The sequence below is a fragment of the Drosophila arizonae genome, chromosome 5 (genome assembly GCF_054131065.1).
Source record: "Drosophila arizonae isolate 15081-1271.41 chromosome 5, UAZ_ARI_1.0, whole genome shotgun sequence".
Taxonomy (NCBI): domain Eukaryota; kingdom Metazoa; phylum Arthropoda; class Insecta; order Diptera; family Drosophilidae; genus Drosophila; species Drosophila arizonae.
This window is the reverse complement of record NC_142925.1, coordinates 19,906,080-19,924,428: the sequence shown is the minus strand read 5'-3', so window position 1 is coordinate 19,924,428 and position 18,349 is coordinate 19,906,080. Positions and strand designations below refer to the sequence as shown.

Genomic DNA, 18,349 nt, shown 5'->3' with positions numbered 1-18,349 from the left:
TAATTTCTATCATAATAAAACAATATCTCCAGATTCGATTTGTATTAATTTCTGTTATCAGTTAATTATGAAATACTAGAAACTAAAGCGTGATGAAATTTTTTCACTCAGCTAAATCAACTCTGACTGTAAAGTTTTCTTTTAATCGAATTTTATTATTTGTTAATATTGATTATTACAAATCACCGTTTGTTTACTCATCGCGAAGAGTTAGTAAAAAGCGAAAATTATTACAAAATAGGAATATATCTAAGAATTAAAACACTCGAATTTTTTGTCTAGGCTACAAACGGGCTTTTTCCATCTACATATACATACATTTATGTATATATTTATGATTCATCATCATCAAAACCAAATGGAGAAAAAATTATCAAAATAATAATGTCAATAAGAAGTAGAAGTAGGCTAGGCTAAATGATTTTGAGTTATAGTGGAGTCTGGGCATATACGAACAGGCGGCACTGTAGAGTTTTCTCAGCTCGGCTTTTAACAACTCGAGCAGTTGGAAAGGAGCTTTTACTTTCTAGTTTGGAACTGTAAAGCGTACTAGCTTCTAAAATGTACTTTGCTGTTGCTTTTTTTTGTTTGTTTGTATATTGAGTTCTTATCGCTAGTACCTGTACTACGAAAATCTGCTCGGACGCTCTTTGATCCACTCCATGCGCGTCGCGATTCAGTCTCTCAAGTTCAGTGAAAGCAACCAAACGCGTTTTTTCTGCGATCATCTTACAGCGACAGACATAACAGATAAACAAGTAAACAATGCAGTTGAACACCGTACACATGATGATCTTGGGCATTGTTTCTTGGAATATCTTTATCGTCCAGACGCGCGTGGTCGACGATCGCCTCGTGTTCCCCAATGACGACTTCTTCGACTACAACCCCACCGTGGGTGATAACAGGACTGCAGCATACAATATTGCTATAGCTGACAATAGTACTATAGTTGATGACGGCACCACTGTGGACGTTCTGCATCCGGTGGGCAGCAATGTAACTACAACGGAGCTGCCCACGGTGGACCACCGCTTAGTGTTGGGCAGCGTGGCCAAGTGCCCGCCGGGTCAAAAACTGCATGCGGGTCAATGTCGCTTTGGGGCTGAGCTAACTCTTTAAATAAAAACATATTTAGTCGTACAATTATTACGTTTGTGTAACAAATTGCCTTGCATATGTTATCTGCTCATTGAGTTAGGGAATTGCAAAGTAAGAGGCACAGCGGCTCTTGATTGAACTCACTCGTGAAATAGTCTCCCAAACGAAAAGTAAATAAATTTGTATTTAACTCTCTTCCTCGCATATAGTGAAATAATATAAATAATTTTGTAAATTCAGTTATTAAAATTTTTTTATGTGTTAATGTTACAATAAGAGCTAACCAAAATTACTATAATATATAGGAGCCATAAATTGTTTACTCCCTCTAGCTTGTGTACAAGTACGAGTATAGAAAATATTGGTTTCCTGCAATGTCCGTCTTGGTGTCCGTCTGTCTGTATAAACGCAGTTTATTTCTGCGCTATTGAAGCTAGAGACTTGAAATATGATATATAATCTTGGGCTGACCACCCAAGACCAAAAAGCTATGGCGGACATATGTCCGCCCACAGGAAGCGTGGCAAACCGCAAAAGTTTATATCTCCTGCAATTTACGAGCTAGAAGCCTCAAATTTGCAAGAGGCAAGGATACTCCCATGGAGTTAATAAAATACTAATAATAATTCTCTGTATTAAAACTGCAAATACTCAATCTTTTATTTTTATTTTATTTTTTTTTTTTTTTTAATTTTGAGATACACATCAATTCATCCTAACTGATGTAGCTAATATAGAAGGTGTGTTCGACCAATGACATCTCTGTACTTGACCTATGATAAGATTGTAAGGGCTTTCAATAAAATCAAAAATGAAATACAATTCACAACAAAATAATATTCAAACCCTTTTATTATCGGAAAACTTTTGGGAATGAGTCCGTGCTGACCTAACCGCTGCCAGGGACTTGCCACGGATGAGGTGGTCGTGAAGCGACTGCTAAAGCGGCCACAAGAATCAGTGCGAGCTTCATGTTTGAGATTTAGTCTTCTTCAACTATGTAGAATATCAAATTAGGTTGAGCTTATATAGCGATATTCTTGAGTGTGTCTGACTGCATTCGAAATGGTTATATAATGAATAGAAATAAATGCTTTTATTTAATTATCTGCTTTTATAATCTCAGGCAGATGGCAATTTGGTCTTCCAATGGCGATTTATGTAAGAACAATTTAAATATTTATTTTAATACCATTACAAATTCAATCAGCTACAGTCATCTAAAAACAGTTCCATTTTTGCTCCATGAAACTCTTTCTACTTCTCTGTACTTTAATAGCTATCCTGCTCTATCCGGAGTCCTTAGAAGAAAAGTAACTAAAATGAAAAAAAAAAGAAAGATATATATATATGTAAGAACAATATCAAATTTTATATAGAAAGTTAGAAATCTCTAGTTGAGAGTGATCGACTACGAGATCTCCTGAGGCCTTCGAGAAATTAATACTTTTCCGCTTACTCAAGGAACAACACTTGCGTGAATATCTTCATGCAATTTTCAGATCATGATTAAAACGATGACATGCGTATATTTTCCAAACAAGACTCCAGTAGTTCAAATACGCATTGTACAAATTTAGGTATTGGGCAGTATTGATGCTAGAGACCTGAAATATGATATATATACTCGGGCTGACCTCCCAAGACCAAAAAGCTATGGCGGATAATTTTCATATTTTTGGAGCATAGGCTTCCAAATTTTGCAGGCACGTTAACTTCAGCTCGTTTTAAGAACTGGTAATAAATGAAGTGTCTACGCCTAGTAGGGGCGTGGCCAATCGGGAAAAACTGCATTTTCTACAGTATCAGAGCTAAACTTAGCTGCTAAATTGCTGATGGGATGTGAATGAGTATTCTCTAGTTGGTAACACCCCACTGCAACATTCTATTTTTTTTTTTTTTATACCCTGAACCCATTTTCAATGGGAAATCAGGGTATAATGGTTTTGTTGAAATGTATGTAACAGGCAGAAGGAGGCGTGGCAGACCCCACAAAGTATATATATTCTTGATCAGGGTGACGAGCTGAGTTGATTTGGCCCTGTCCGTCTGTCTGTCCGTCCGTCCGTATGTATGAACGCGTCGATTTCAGAAGATATAAGAGCTAGAGACTTCAAATTTTTTTTAAATGTCCGTAATTACAGCGCGCATATCAAGTTTATCATTAAAAATCGATAACTCATCTCGATCTTTTTTTATCGATAAAAACCCTTATCGAAAACCAGTTATAAAATTATATCTTCTACACCTTTATTGCTAGAGTCTCCAAATTTTTAATGTATGCTTACGTGCAATTTATACAATTTCGGTTTTTGTTAAAATTAACCCCCCACCTCTAAATTCACCCCCTCACCATCACTTTTGTAAAAAGCGTATTTCAAATACTAGAGACTTGTGCTTTGGCAACATGCATATTCATGTTATAATCATAATCTGAAAGTTTCATGAAGATCGTACGTCCATAAAAAAAGTTATAAAACAATTAAGTTCTCATAGTAAGCGCACACTGCAGCCCATGCGTGTTTATGCGTGGGTGCTTGTTGAGGTAAGTGCAACTGCGGATATAAGTTTAAGCGAGCTGAATAGTCAAATAATTGTTTTAAGCTGACTCAAATAAGCTCGGCTTAATGACTAAATCAATTACAACTTATTTTCTATAGTGAGTGCATTTTTGAGATTCTCAAGCGAATGAGACAATCGAGATGCTATTGCCAGGCAATCTCATTATGAATGCAATTATACAAGTTTGTGTTTCATGTTTACCCTTATCGTCGGATACAACTGAGAACAGCAACAACAACAACAATAACAATTGGAGACTGGGCAGCCTTGTGCATGGGCGCTGAGTCTCTTCGCAATTAGTCTTTGATGCGAATTTGGGTAGAATAAACGTATTTTAACATGATTTCAATTCATCTGAAGCCAGTTTTACGCATCGCAGCACCCATGTTGTTGTTGTTGTTGTGGATGCACTTCTCGTTGGCACTGTGCGCAGCCAACACGATTCATCTGAAACACAAAACTCCTCCAGTTGTAGCCGAATCGATGAGAACGGAGAGCGGCAGTGCGGGGGACGATTTACATCTGGCAGAGGGATTCTTATTGCAAAAGAATGAGACCAGCCGATCCGCTTTGCATAGAAGTACACAGGTGCAGCAAATAAAGAAGAAGCTCACAAGCAACAATCTCCCTACGGATCAACAGCTCCTTCACATGGAGACAGCACCTTCAACCGTCAAGCCCGCAGAGATCATAGAGGAAACGTCTAAGATTGATCCACTAACCGTTGAGATCGGACCACGCATTACACTGGATACGCTCCCCATCTGCGGAAGTGGCCTTAAGCTTTTTGGAAATCATTGTCGCAAGGAGGCCTAGAGTGGTTCATAATAAACGCGCATGCAATAAGCTTGAGTTTTTATGGGGGCATTGAGTACAAAAACAGCGAGTACTTTGAAGCTTTTGCAGCTTATGCAATGCTGCCTCCAAAAGCTTTTCATTTTTCCATTTTCCAGATTGGCATCTTGAGGTTAAGCAGCTTTATTTTTACTTCAATGATCAGTGCATTAGGAATAACGTACAAAGTATGAATTAATCAATTTATTATTGATAATATTTTTATAGTTCCATGATAAATGCAATACATATTGTTAACCTTGGATACCTTAAGGAGGCTTAGGAGACTGCAGCTAATTGAATTCGTATAAATTGAATTTGCGTACTACCGATCAATTATTTCCGGTTAACAGACCTAAGAACTGTTCAACAGATGTAAATAATGATCGACTAGCTGTTACTCTGGACCTCTATAACTTGAATTTTTTTAATATTTTCAAATAAGCCCAACAAGAATCCAAAAAATTACTAAAGAAAAGAACGCGAAATCATATGAGACGGACATTAATCTCTACATGTTTTATTTTTACTGTATTTTAATAAAACTGGACTGTACCAGAGTCTCGACTAAATCGAAAAAAAATTCGTCTGGATAATTTGAATTTCTGTGTAAGAAACTAACGGAAAACTAAGCGCAGCTAATATCCCAAAATCAATTGATGAGACAATTTCTTAAAATCTCTAAAAGCAATCTCTTAAAAGCAACTAGAATCGGAAAGTTCTCTCGGTATAAATAAGATAAATATGTATATGCACATATGTGCATATGAGAGCGTGCAGCCGATCTCGGCTTATCAGTTCCGTTGGAATCTGAATTGGAAACAATATTTGAAAACCTTTCGATGAGCTGATCTCAGTCGCACTTTAGCAAACGACGCCAACAGAAGCTCGTGAGCAGCGAAGTCGTGAATATGGGAACTAAAGACGGCCTCTTATCGCTGGGCTGGCTGCTGATAGCCCTGCTAAATGCGCAGCTATTGCAGGCTTATGCGGGTCATCGTCATAACTACCTACAACCTGGTTTTACTGGAAGTCCTCTTCAGCCACGCCCCCAACCTAGTGGCCAAGAACCACCAGAGCCAAACTACCTACTTTCTGGCTTTACCGGAAATCCTCCGCAGCCACGCCTCCAACCAAGTGGCCAAGATCCACCGGAGAATGAAGGCAATGAAGCTCAAGGATCTAAAGACCCCAAGGGCAAAGCCGTAATTATTCAACCGGAATCGATTGAGGAACGCAACCTACTTGACACGAATCCCATATGCACCGAAGGAACCGAACTATGGGGCGGACGCTGTCGCCAGAATGCTTGAAGCATAGCCTAGTTAGCCAAACAAACTAAGACTTTTTTTCTGATTGGATATAAATATGTATGTATATTAAAGTTTCCATAAAACCCAACCCACATTGGCTATAGTTAATGTATTTGATATCAGATATAATTTGAATAAATGATCATTCAAAGAATCAAATTTACCAAAATATAATTTCTATCATAATAAAACAATATTTCCAGATTCGATTTGTATTAATTTCTGTTATCAGTTAATTATGAAATACTAGAAACTAAAGCGTGATGAAATTTTTTCACTCAGCTAAATCAATTCTGACTGTAAAGTTTTCTTTTAATCGAATTTTATTATTTGTTAATATTGATTATTACAGATTTTTTTATTTAAATCTCCAATTATAATTATAATTTATTACTTTATGTTTCATTCAGTAGATGTGTATATGGGCACCGTTTGTTTACTCATCGCGAAGAGTTAGTAAAAAGCGAAAATTATTACCCCAATGTACAAAATAGGAATATATCTAAGAATTAAAAGCACTCGAATTTTTTGTCTAGGCTACAAACGGGCTTTTTCCATCTATATATACATACATTTATGTATATATTTATGATTCATCATCATCAAAACCAAATGGAGAAAAAATTATCAAAATAATAATGTCAATAAGAAGTAGAAGTAGGCTAGGCTAAATGATTTTGAGTTATAGTGGAGTCTGGGCATATACGAACAGGCGGCACTGTAGAGTTTTCTCAGCTCGGCTTTTAACAACTCGAGCAGTTGGAAAGGAGCTTTTACTTTCTAGTTTGGAACTGTAAAGCGTACTAGCTTCTAAAATGTACTTTGCTGTTGCTTTTTTTTGTTTGTTTGTATATTGAGTTCTTATCGCTAGTACCTGTACTACGAAAATCTGCTCGGACGCTCTTTGATCCACTCCATGCGCGTCGCGATTCAGTCTCCGAAGTTCAGTGAAAGCAGCCAAACGCGTTTTTTCTGCGATCATCTTACAGCGACAGACATAACAGATAAACAAGTAAACAATGCAGTTGAAAGCCGTACACATGCTGATCTTGGGCATTGTTTCTTGGAATATCTTTATCGTCCAGACGCGCGTGGTCGACGATCGCCTCGTGTTCCCCAATGACGACTTCTTCGACTACAACCCCACCGTGGGTGATAACAGGACTGCAGCATACAATATTGCTATAGCTGACAATAGTACTATAGTTGATGACGGCACCACTGTGGACGTTCTGCATCCGGTGGGCAGCAATGTAACTACAACGGAGCTGCCCACGGTGGACCACCGCTTAGTGTTGGGCAGCGTGGCCAAGTGCCCGCCGGGTCAAAAACTGCATGCGGGTCAATGTCGCTTTGGGGCTGAGCTAACTCTTTAAATAAAAACATATTTAGTCGTACAATTATTACGTTTGTGTAACAAATTGCCTTGCATATGTTATCTGCTCATTGAGTTAGGGAATTGCAAAGTAAGAGGCACAGCGGCTCTTGATTGAACTCACTCGTGAAATAGTCTCCCAAACGAAAAGTAAATAAATTTGTATTTAACTCTCTTCCTCGCATATAGTGAAATAATATAAATAATTTTGTAAATTCAGTTATTAAAATTTTTTTATGTGTTAATGTTACAATAAGAGCTAACCAAAATTACTATAATATATAGGAGCCATAAATTGTTTACTCCCTCTAGTTTGTGTACCACAAGTACGAGTATAGAAAATATTGGTTTCCTGCAATGTCCGTCTTGCTGTCCGTCTGTCTGTATAAACGCAGTTTATTTCTGCGCTATTGAAGCTACTTGACTTGAAATATGATATATAATCTTGGGCTGACCACCCAAGACCAAAAAGCTATGGCGGACATATGTCCGCCCACAGGAAGCGTGGCAAACCGCAAAAGTTTATATCTCCTGCAATTTACGAGCTAGAAGCCTCAAATTTGCAAGAGGCAAGGATACTCCCATGGAGTTAATAAAATACTAATAATAATTCTCTGTATCAAAACTGCAAATACTCAATCTTTTATTTTATTTTTTTTTTTTAATTTTGAGATACACATCAATTCATCCTAACTGATGTAGCTAATATAGAAGGTGTGTTCGACCAATGACATCTCTGTACTTGACCTATGATAAGATTGTAAGGGCTTTCAATAAAATCAAAAATGAAATACAATTCACAACAAAATAATATTCAAACCCTTTTATTATCGGAAAACTTTTGGGAATGAGTCCGTGCTGACCTAACCGCTGCCAGGGACTTGCCACGGATGAGGTGGTCGTGAAGCGACTGCTAAAGCGGCCACAAGAATCAGTGCGAGCTTCATGTTTGAGATTTAGTCTTCTTCAACTATGTAGAATATCAAATTAGGTTGAGCTTATATAGCGATATTCTTGAGTGTGTCTGACTGCATTCGAAATGGTTATATAATGAATAGAAATAAATGCTTTTATTTAATTATCTGCTTTTATAATCTCAGGCAGATGGCAATTTGGTCTTCCAATGGCGATTTATGTAAGAACAATTTAAATATTTATTTTAATACCATTACAAATTCAATCAGCTACAGTCATCTAAAAACAGTTCCATTTTTGCTCCATGAAACTCTTTCTACTTCTCTGTACTTTAATAGCTATCCTGCTCTATCCGGAGTCCTTAGAAGAAAAGTAACTAAAATGAAAAAAAAAAGAAAGATATATATATATGTAAGAACAATATCAAATTTTATATAGAAAGTTAGAAATCTCTAGTTGAGAGTGATCGACTACGAGATCTCCTGAGGCCTTCGAGAAATTAATACTTTTCCGCTTACTCAAGGAACAACACTTGCGTGAATATCTTCATGCAATTTTCAGATCATGATTAAAACGATGACATGCGTATATTTTCCAAACAAGACTCCAGTAGTTCAAATACGCATTGTACAAATTTAGGTATTGGGCAGTATTGATGCTAGAGACCTGAAATATGATATATATACTCGGGCTGACCTCCCAAGACCAAAAAGCTATGGCGGATAATTTTCATATTTTTGGAGCATAGGCTTCCAAATTTTGCAGGCACGTTAACTTCAGCTCGTTTTAAGAACTGGTAATAAATGAAGTGTCTACGCCTAGTAGGGGCGTGGCCAATCGGGAAAAACTGCATTTTCTACAGTATCAGAGCTAAACTTAGCTGCTAAATTGCTGATGGGATGTGAATGAGTATTCTCTAGTTGGTAACACCCCACTGCAACATTCTATTTTTTTTTTTTTTATACCCTGAACCCATTTTCAATGGGAAATCAGGGTATAATGGTTTTGTTGAAATGTATGTAACAGGCAGAAGGAGGCGTGGCAGACCCCACAAAGTATATATATTCTTGATCAGGGTGACGAGCTGAGTTGATTTGGCCCTGTCCGTCTGTCTGTCCGTCCGTCCGTATGTATGAACGCGTCGATTTCAGAAGATATAAGAGCTAGAGACTTCAAATTTTTTTTAAATGTCCGTAATTACAGCGCGCATATCAAGTTTATCATTAAAAATCGATAACTCATCTCGATCTTTTTTATCGATAAAAACCCTTATCGAAAACCAGTTATAAAATTATATCTTCTACACCTTTATTGCTAGAGTCTCCAAATTTTTAATGTATGCTTACGTGCAATTTATACAATTTCGGTTTTTGTTAAAATTAACCCCCCACCTCTAAATTCACCCCCTCACCATCACTTTTGTAAAAAGCGTATTTCAAATACTAGAGACTTGTGCTTTGGCAACATGCATATTCATGTTATAATCATAATCTGAAAGTTTCATGAAGATCGTACGTCCATAAAAAAAGTTATAAAACAATTAAGTTCTCATAGTAAGCGCACACTGCAGCCCATGCGTGTTTATGCGTGGGTGCTTGTTGAGGTAAGTGCAACTGCGGATATAAGTTTAAGCGAGCTGAATAGTCAAATACTGGTTTTAAGCTGACTCAAATAAGCTCGGCTTAATGACTAAATCAATTACAACTTATTTTCTATAGTGAGTGCATTTTTGAGATTCTCAAGCGAATGAGACAATCGAGATGCTATTGCCAGGCAATCTCATTATGAATGCAATTATACAAGTTTGTGTTTCATGTTTACCCTTATCGTCGGATACAACTGAGAACAGCAACAACAACAACAATAACAATTGGAGACTGGGCAGCCTTGTGCATGGGCGCTGAGTCTCTTCGCAATTAGTCTTTGATGCGAATTTGGGTAGAATAAACGTATTTTAACATGATTTCAATTCATCTGAAGCCAGTTTTACGCATCGCAGCACCCATGTTGTTGTTGTGGATGCACTTCTCGTTGGCACTGTGCGCAGCCAACACGATTCATCTGAAACACAAAACTCCTCCAATTGTAGCCGAATCGATGAGAACGGAGAGCGGCAGTGCGGGGGACGATTTACATCTGGCAGAGGGATTCTTATTGCAAAAGATGAGACCAGCCGATCCGCTTTGCATAGAAGTACACAGGTGCAGCAAATAAAGAAGAAGCTCACAAGCAACAATCTCCCTACGGATCAACAGCTCCTTCACATGGAGACAGCACCTTCAACCGTCAAGCCCGCAGAGATCATAGAGGAAACGTCCAAAATTGATCCACTAACCGTTGAGATCGGACCACGCATTACACTGGATACGCTCCCCATCTGCGGAAGTGGCCTTAAGCTTTTTGGAAATCATTGTCGCAAGGAGGCCTAGAGTGGTTCATAATAAACGCGCATGCAATAAGCTTGAGTTTTTATGGGAGCATTGAGTACAAAAACAGCGAGTACTTTGAAGCTTTTGCAGCTTATGCTAATGCTGCCTCCGAAAGCTTTTCATTTTTCCATTTTCCAGATTGGCATCTTGAGGTTAAGCAGCTTTATTTTTACTTCAATGATCAGTGCATTAGGAATAACGTACAAAGTATGAATTAATCAATTTATTATTGATAATATTTTTATAGTTCCATGATAAATGCAATACATATTGTTAACCTTGGATACCTTAAGGAGGCTTAGGAGACTGCAGCTAATTGAATTCGTATAAATTGAATTTGCGTACTACCGATCAATTATTTCCGGTTAACAGACCTAAGAACTGTTCAACAGATGTAAATAATGATCGACTAGCTGTTACTCTGGACCTCTATAACTTGAATTTTTTTAATATTTTCAAATAAGCCCAACAAGAATCCAAAAAATTACTAAAGAAAAGAACGCGAAATCATATGAGACGGACATTAATCTCTACATGTTTTATTTTTACTGTATTTTAATAAAACTGGACTGTACCAGAGTCTCGACTAAATCGAAAAAAAATTCGTCTGGATAATTTGAATTTCTGTGTAAGAAACTAACGGAAAACTAAGCGCAGCTAATATCCCAAAATCAATTGATGAGACAATTTCTTAAAATCTCTAAAAGCAATCTCTTAAAAGCAACTAGAATCGGAAAGTTCTCTCGGTATAAATAAGATAAATATGTATATGCACATATGTGCATATGAGAGCGAGCAGCCGATCTCGGCTTATTAGTTCCGTTGAAATCTGAATTGGAAACAATATTTGAAAACCTTTCGATGAGCTGATCTCAGTCGCACTTTAGCAAACGACGCAAACAGAAGCTCGTGAGCAGCGAAGTCGTGAATATGGAAGCTAAAGACGGCCTCTTATCGCTGGGCTGGCTGCTGATAGCCCTGCTAAATGCGCAGCTATTGCAGGCCTATGCGGGTCATCGTCATAGCTACCTACAACCTGGTTTTACTGGAAGTCCTCTTCAGCCACGCCCCCAACCTAGTGGCCAAGAACCACCAGAGCCAAACTACCTACTTTCTGGCTTTACCGGAAATCCTCCGCAGCCACGCCTCCAACCAAGTGGCCAAGATCCACCGGAGAATGAAGGCAATGAAGCTCAAGGATCTAAAGACCCCAAGGGCAAAGCCGTAATTATTCAACCGGAATCGATTGAGGAACGCAACCTACTTGACACGAATCCCATATGCACCGAAGGAACCGAACTATGGGGCGGACGCTGTCGCCAGAATGCTTGAAGCATAGCCTAGTTAGCCAAACAAACTATGACTTTTTTTCTGATTGGATATAAATATGTATGTATATTAAATTTTCCATAAAACCCAACCCACATTGGCTATAGTTAATGTATTTGATATCAGATATAATTTGAATAAATGATCATTCAAAGAATCAAATTTACCAAAATATAATTTCTATCATAATAAAACAATATCTCCAGATTCGATTTGTATTAATTTCTGTTATCAGTTAATTATGAAATACTAGAAACTAAAGCGTGATGAAATTTTTTCACTCAGCTAAATCAACTCTGACTGTAAAGTTTTCTTTTAATCGAATTTTATTATTTGTTAATATTGATTATTACAAATTTTTTTATTTAAATCTTCAATTATAATTATAATTTATTACTTTATGTTTGATTCAGTAGATGTGTATATGGGCACCGTTTGTTTACTCATCGCGAAGAGTTAATAAAAAGCGAAAATTATTACCCCAATATACAAAATAGGAATATATCTAAGAATTAAAAGCACTCGAATTTTTTGTCTAGGCTACAAACGGGCTTTTTCCATCTACATATACATACAATTATGTATATATTTATGATTCATCATCATCAAAACCAAATGGAGAAAAAATGATCAAAATAATAATGTCAATAAGAAGTAGAAGTAGGCTAGGCTAAATGATTTTGAGTTATAGTGGAGTCTGGGCATATACGAACAGGCGGCACTGTAGAGTTTTCTCAGCTCGGCTTTTAACAACTCGAGCAGTTGGAAAGGAGCTTTTACTTTCTAGTTTGGAACTGTAAAGCGTACTAGCTTCTAAAATGTACTTTGCTGTTGCTTTTTTTTGTTTGTTTGTATATTGAGTTCTTATCGCTAGTACCTGTACTACGAAAATCTGCTCGGACGCTCTTTGATCCACTCCATGCGCGTCGCGATTCAGTCTCTCAAGTTCAGTGAAAGCAGCCAAACGCGTTTTTTCTGCGATCATCTTACAGCGACAGACATAGCAGATAAACAAGTAAACAATGCAGTTGAAAGCCGTACACATGCTGATCTTGGGCATTGTTTCTTGGAATATCTTTATCGTCCAGACGCGCGTGGTCGACGATCGCCTCGTGTTCCCCAATGACGACTTCTTCGACTACAACCCCACCGTGGGTGATAACAGGACTGCAGCATACAATATTGCTATAGCTGACAATAGTACTATAGTTGATGACGGCACCACTGTGGACGTGCTGCATCCGGTGGGCAGCAATGTAACTACAACGGAGCTGCCCACGGTGGACCACCGCTTAGTGTTGGGCAGCGTGGCCAAGTGCCCGCCGGGTCAAAAACTGCATGCGGGTCAATGTCGCTTTGGGGCTGAGCTAACTCTTTAAATAAAAACATATTTAGTCGTACAATTATTACGTTTGTGTGACAAATTAATTGCCTTGCATATGTTATCTGCTCATTGAGTTAGGGAATTGCAAAGTAAGAGGCACAGCGGCTCTTGATTGAACTCACTCGTGAAATAGTCTCCCAAACGAAAAGTAAATAAATTTGTATTTAACTCTCTTCCTCGCATATAGTGAAATAATATAAATAATTTTGTAAATTCAGTTATTAAAATTTTTTTATGTGTTAATGTTACAATAAGAGCTAACCAAAATTACTATAATATATAGGAGCCATAAATTGTTTACTCCCTCTAGCTTGTGTACAAGTACGAGTATAGAAAATATTGGTTTCCTGCAATGTCCGTCTTGCTATATATCTTCTACACCTTTATTGCTAGTCTCCAAATTTTTAATGTATGCTTACATGCAATTTATACAATTTCGGTTTTTGTTAAAATTTACCCCCCACCCTTAAATTCACCCCCTCACCCTCACTTTTGTAAAAAGCGTATTTCAATACTAGAGACTTGTGCTTTGGCAATTACATGCATATCCATGTTATAATCATAATCTGAAAGTTTCATGAAGATCGTACGTCCACAAAAAAAGTTATTAATCAATTAAATTCTCATAGTAAGCGCTCACTGCAGACCATGGGAGTTAATGCTTGTGTGTGTATATGTATGTAAATGTGTGTGTGTGTGTGTGTATGTGTGTATGTATGCCTGCGTGTTTCTTGTGTAAGCTGATAGACGCGAAAAATTATTGAAATAGCTATTACTCCAAGGGTTCAGGGGATCTCGTAGTCGAGTAGTCTCGACTAGAGCTTTCTTACTTGTTTTTATATATGTATGCAGGTCTTTATTCTTCGCAACTCAATAACTAAAGTATGAAAGTATTTTTGTGTTATTGTTATCAGTAAAAAAAACTTTTTAAAATACAGTTTTTGTTTCTTCTTAGAAATTTTATTTTAATAAACATTTTGAAGTTAATTAGTCAACTACTCATCGAAGATTTACAATTCAATTTATTTCCAGGCAGTGTAAGTAATGCTCTCTACTAAAAACAAAAACAAAAATAAACAATGTAATATTTCATTATTAATCGTGATTCATTATTATATGTATATATTTTGCAATTGCACCCGAGATTTCGTTAGGCATGACACAGCTACAGACAGCTGAGACGCGAGACATTGATTCGCTGGAATAACATTAATATCAAAACTAAAATAAACAATTGATTTATGCTGAGGTAAATTTTAATAAATATACGTACACCTCTAAACGGAACTCATCCAGAGCTTTTCTCTCTATCAAATGCGTCATTCAATTAACCTTTTACCAAGAACAGTGTGTGCACTATGTACTGTGACTATGACTATGACATCACAGTCGGCGATTCCACAATAAATAGAGCTAGTAGCTATAGTGAAGAAGAGCGAATACTCTTAAAGCCAGCAGGTAGATGTACGGCTAATATTATATTTAATTTGTTAAACATTTTTTAATTTCTTTAAATATGATTTTTAAGTTCTTAAAAGAGTTGCGCAACATACCTCTTATTATAGTCTGAACCCATTGAAAATAGCAAAGTTTGATGAAGATTACAAGAATAACTATTCAGCAAATTAATTCCTATAGCATTCCATAAATGGGACTGTCAACTCTACGCAAGGCGTAGGGCATCGCCTAGTCAATCAGTCTCCACTAAAGCACTTTTACCTGCTATATTCAATGTTTCAGTAAGTACCTTCCCTTCCGCTACTCGCTGACGATCCCATGTCGGGGAATACTTGTGCGCGTGCTGCGTAATTTATAGATAGTACAGTAGTTAGTCCCAGCGGTACGATGGCGACAGAAATTGGTTTGAGTAATGCGAGAACAGGGCAATCGCTTGGCTGTTGTCTGTATAAAAGGGGTTACGCACTACGTTCAAGCGTTTAGTTCGAGTCAAGTCGCGCTGGCCTATTGTTGTCGATATTTGCCCAATATGAAGATAATATCCGGTGCATATCTATATCAGCTGCTCACACTGCTGCTGCTGCTGATATATCTGAGTGCAATGACCGCAGCGAGTCCGGTGAGGTCTGCTGGCGTGAACAAGTGTCCACCGCGCTTCAAAATATACCTCGGGCGCTGCCGACTGCCGGCCTGAACACTCCGAGTACTCGCACCCAAGTTGAGTTCAAGTGCAACGCGTTGCTCTGGCGATAAGTGAAGTGCGACTATCTGTTTGTTGTTCGTAATACTTGCAAAGCACTTCCAGCACGTATCCACCAAATGCTAGTCATAAGCTTTATAAATAAACTATTACCGAAATATTTAAGTGCGGCTGCCTGAGCCAATTATATGCATGTGTTATTTTTGCAATTGGGAACTTTTCACGGCTGGCGCAGCGATTCAGCTGGGGCTACAGATTTGATGATTAATGTATTCAGTTTGCAGTTTGCGTAACTTTATTTGATTTTTGTTTACATCACTTTTATCACCGGTTATCAGATCAGAAACTTGATCGCCTGGTTGCCCTTTTACGCGATTTTGCGGCAGCGCTGTGGTTCCCCGGTCAGCTTAAAGCCCTCCTTACAAATCTCCGGCAGAGTGAATATGCTCTGAAGAACGGGAAACGTCGTCGTATCAGTATTCTGGAACATCGATGTCGATGTCTTTATCGGTGTCGGTGTAGGCAGCCTCATGTTGGACAAGGAGTTCGTGGGCAGACTCTCGCAGCAGAGGAACAGTCCAAGGCAGAGAACGAGAAGCGAACGATCGGCTAGCATATTTAGTGTATTTCTTAGCGAGGCTTACTTCTTGGCCTTCACACCAGCTCAGAGTTAATGGAGAAACTAAACGAAGATTAGCCTGTTTGCAATCTCCAAACTGTGGATCGAGCCATAAACTAAGCTTTACCACTAAAACTTGAACAATGGCATTTGTAAACAAGCGAATGGGCAGTAGAGCTTTAGCAACAGTCTAGTAAACTTAATGAGCTTTTGAGTGAGACTGCTTGGCAAGCTTTTGTACGAAACTTTCCATTAATACACTGGAACCGACGGTGTCTTCTCGCACTGAAACACAATTTAATAAAACGTTAAGCAATTATTATTTGTTTTGAAATAAACTATTTTTTAATATTAAAAACACATTTTCCCTTTTACAATTTCAACTTTAATTTTTGTATAAGAAAAACAATGGGCTCAGGGTATAATAAATACATATATAAATAAGTAATAATACGTATTAATTATATAAAATATTTGTTTTTATTCTGTGATTATGCGATTGTTGATTTTAAAGTGTTCAAGCTTAGCAATTAGCATATTAATAGAATGCATTTCTTATTGAACATATTTATTTAAATAAATCAAATCTAGTAGATGTTTGATAATATTTTTTTCAACATGCATTTTAAAAAATTTATTTTAGTTAATTATAATTGTTTATTAATATTGTGTTTAATTTTTATTAAAAGAACTATTTATTTAATTTTTTATTTATTTAAAAAATAATTTTAATGGAAAGCTAACCACTGTGCGAAAGACTCGTTTGTCCATATTTTGAAAGCTTTTTTCTTTATTGCTAATTTTCACAGTTTTAGGAAAATACTCAGACAAACTAAATTAAATGCTGGCTAAATTAACTTTCACTAAATATATATTAATCTTTAGTAGAATATTTTCCAGTTACATGCAAATGCAGTCACAGCCGAAAGACGAAGAAGAGTGTTTATATAATGAAGAGACTTTTAAGCTGTGTAATTGGATATGTTATGAACACTTTGAGCGAGTGGGAGCTATTGGTCTTTGCTCTCGACTGCGGCCCGTATCCGTTCGTATGGGGCATTAGCGATCGCCGCCTGACTAGTGTTACTTGTACTGGGATTGATGGCGCTCCAGCCGATCCAGCAGACCGCGTGCACCACCAACACCACTGCAGCGATGCGAGCAGCTGGCCTGTGCATAAAGCTCTTCGGACCGTGTCTACCGTTCTCCATACTGTCGATAACTGAACGCTCTGAATTCCAAATGCTATGCCCAAAGCTCCACGTGAGTGAGCATACAAAGAGCTTTCGCGAGGCACACAACGATGGGCAGACAGAGAGGGGAAGAGTAAAAGCTTCTAATCGCGCTGAGATCTTAACGATTTGAAACTGATTTACAGTGCAACATTTTAATAAAGTATTGCAGTCTGAAAATATTTATAGTTGCATGTCTTTAATATATGTATATACCTCTTTGTAAGACAGTATTTACATATACATATATGTATGTATAGTATATACATAATATTTCTAAGACAATATAGAGAAATAAACATCTGCTTTGACTGTTTTGTACTTGAACTATTCCAATAATTATAGTAATAATATTTAAATAAAAATTTTTAAAATTCTAAAATATTTAGAATTTACATTAATTAAATATAATATTTATGAGGTATATTTTTATTATTATTACTTTTTTTTTAATATTAATGACATTTCTAAATTTAAAATTTTAATTTGTATAAATAAAAAATAGTTTTATTTATTATTCATCTTTTACAATTTTTTATTTATTAATACCATAACTCATATTTTTTACTAAAATACTTTGAAAATAATTTTAAATGAAATTAAAATTAATGTCTTTTATAAATAATTTAAATTTTTCCATATTGTTAAAATATCGCTTTGTTTGTAAGGGTCAACGTTCACCTGCCAATTTTAGAGTCTACGCATGTGAACATTATCTATTTCTATTACACTATCTGCTATGTAGGAGGATTGTAATCATCTTTTTATATTTTTACCGTTCATGCCTGAGCATAAGCACATATATTGACTTGATATATTATTTATAGCAGTAAATTCCTATTCTCAACTGTTATTCACACCAAATTTACACTAGGTGTTTGCGTTAATTGTGAAAAAGTTATTTCTCTCTATTAGACGTAACGCTCCAAACTTTAAACTCGAATTTCAGGTGAGCTTGAGGCAAACGTCTGCAGTTGCAACGACTCGAAGCGTTTCCTTTTCCACTGACCAGCTCGGCGATGCCACGCCCACTCGGGCAAAGTGTAGCCTGTGACCGCAAAACTTTGCCACGGCGCAAACACAAAGCCAACTGGCTGC

At 37.0% G+C, this 18,349-nt stretch overlaps 5 protein-coding genes across 5 annotated transcripts; 3 read left to right on the top strand and 2 right to left on the bottom strand.

Annotated features, from left to right (window-relative positions):
- The first annotated feature begins 121 nt into the window (after positions 1-121).
- On the top strand, positions 122-4,509 carry LOC149268698 (uncharacterized). The gene is made up of 2 exons (XM_089472276.1): positions 122-3,646; positions 3,762-4,509. The coding sequence occupies exon 1, from the start codon at positions 766-768 to the stop codon at positions 1,120-1,122; it is 357 nt and encodes a 118-aa protein (XP_089328402.1). The 5' UTR covers positions 122-765; the 3' UTR covers positions 1,123-3,646; positions 3,762-4,509.
- A 2,320-nt stretch (positions 4,510-6,829) lies between these two features.
- Positions 6,830-7,210, top strand: LOC149268697 (uncharacterized). Its single transcript, XM_089472275.1, has one exon. The coding sequence runs from the start codon at positions 6,830-6,832 to the stop codon at positions 7,184-7,186; it is 357 nt and encodes a 118-aa protein (XP_089328401.1). The 3' UTR covers positions 7,187-7,210.
- A 585-nt stretch (positions 7,211-7,795) lies between these two features.
- On the bottom strand, positions 7,796-16,282 carry LOC108620586 (uncharacterized). The gene is made up of 3 exons (XM_089472278.1): positions 12,736-16,282; positions 8,006-8,476; positions 7,796-7,932 (listed from the first exon to the last, which is right to left on the bottom strand). Exon 1 carries the CDS (start codon positions 16,014-16,016, stop codon positions 15,768-15,770), a length of 249 nt encoding a protein of 82 aa, XP_089328404.1. The 5' UTR covers positions 16,017-16,282; the 3' UTR covers positions 7,796-7,932; positions 8,006-8,476; positions 12,736-15,767.
- LOC149268696 (uncharacterized) lies at positions 12,881-15,587 on the top strand. Its single transcript, XM_089472277.1, has one exon. The coding sequence runs from the start codon at positions 12,881-12,883 to the stop codon at positions 13,235-13,237; it is 357 nt and encodes a 118-aa protein (XP_089328403.1). The 3' UTR covers positions 13,238-15,587.
- A 457-nt stretch (positions 16,283-16,739) lies between the features above and the next one.
- LOC149268695 (uncharacterized) lies at positions 16,740-17,253 on the bottom strand. The gene has a single exon (XM_089472279.1). It carries the CDS (start codon positions 17,228-17,230, stop codon positions 17,030-17,032), a length of 201 nt encoding a protein of 66 aa, XP_089328405.1. The 5' UTR covers positions 17,231-17,253; the 3' UTR covers positions 16,740-17,029.
- Positions 17,254-18,349: the final 1,096 nt, after the last annotated feature.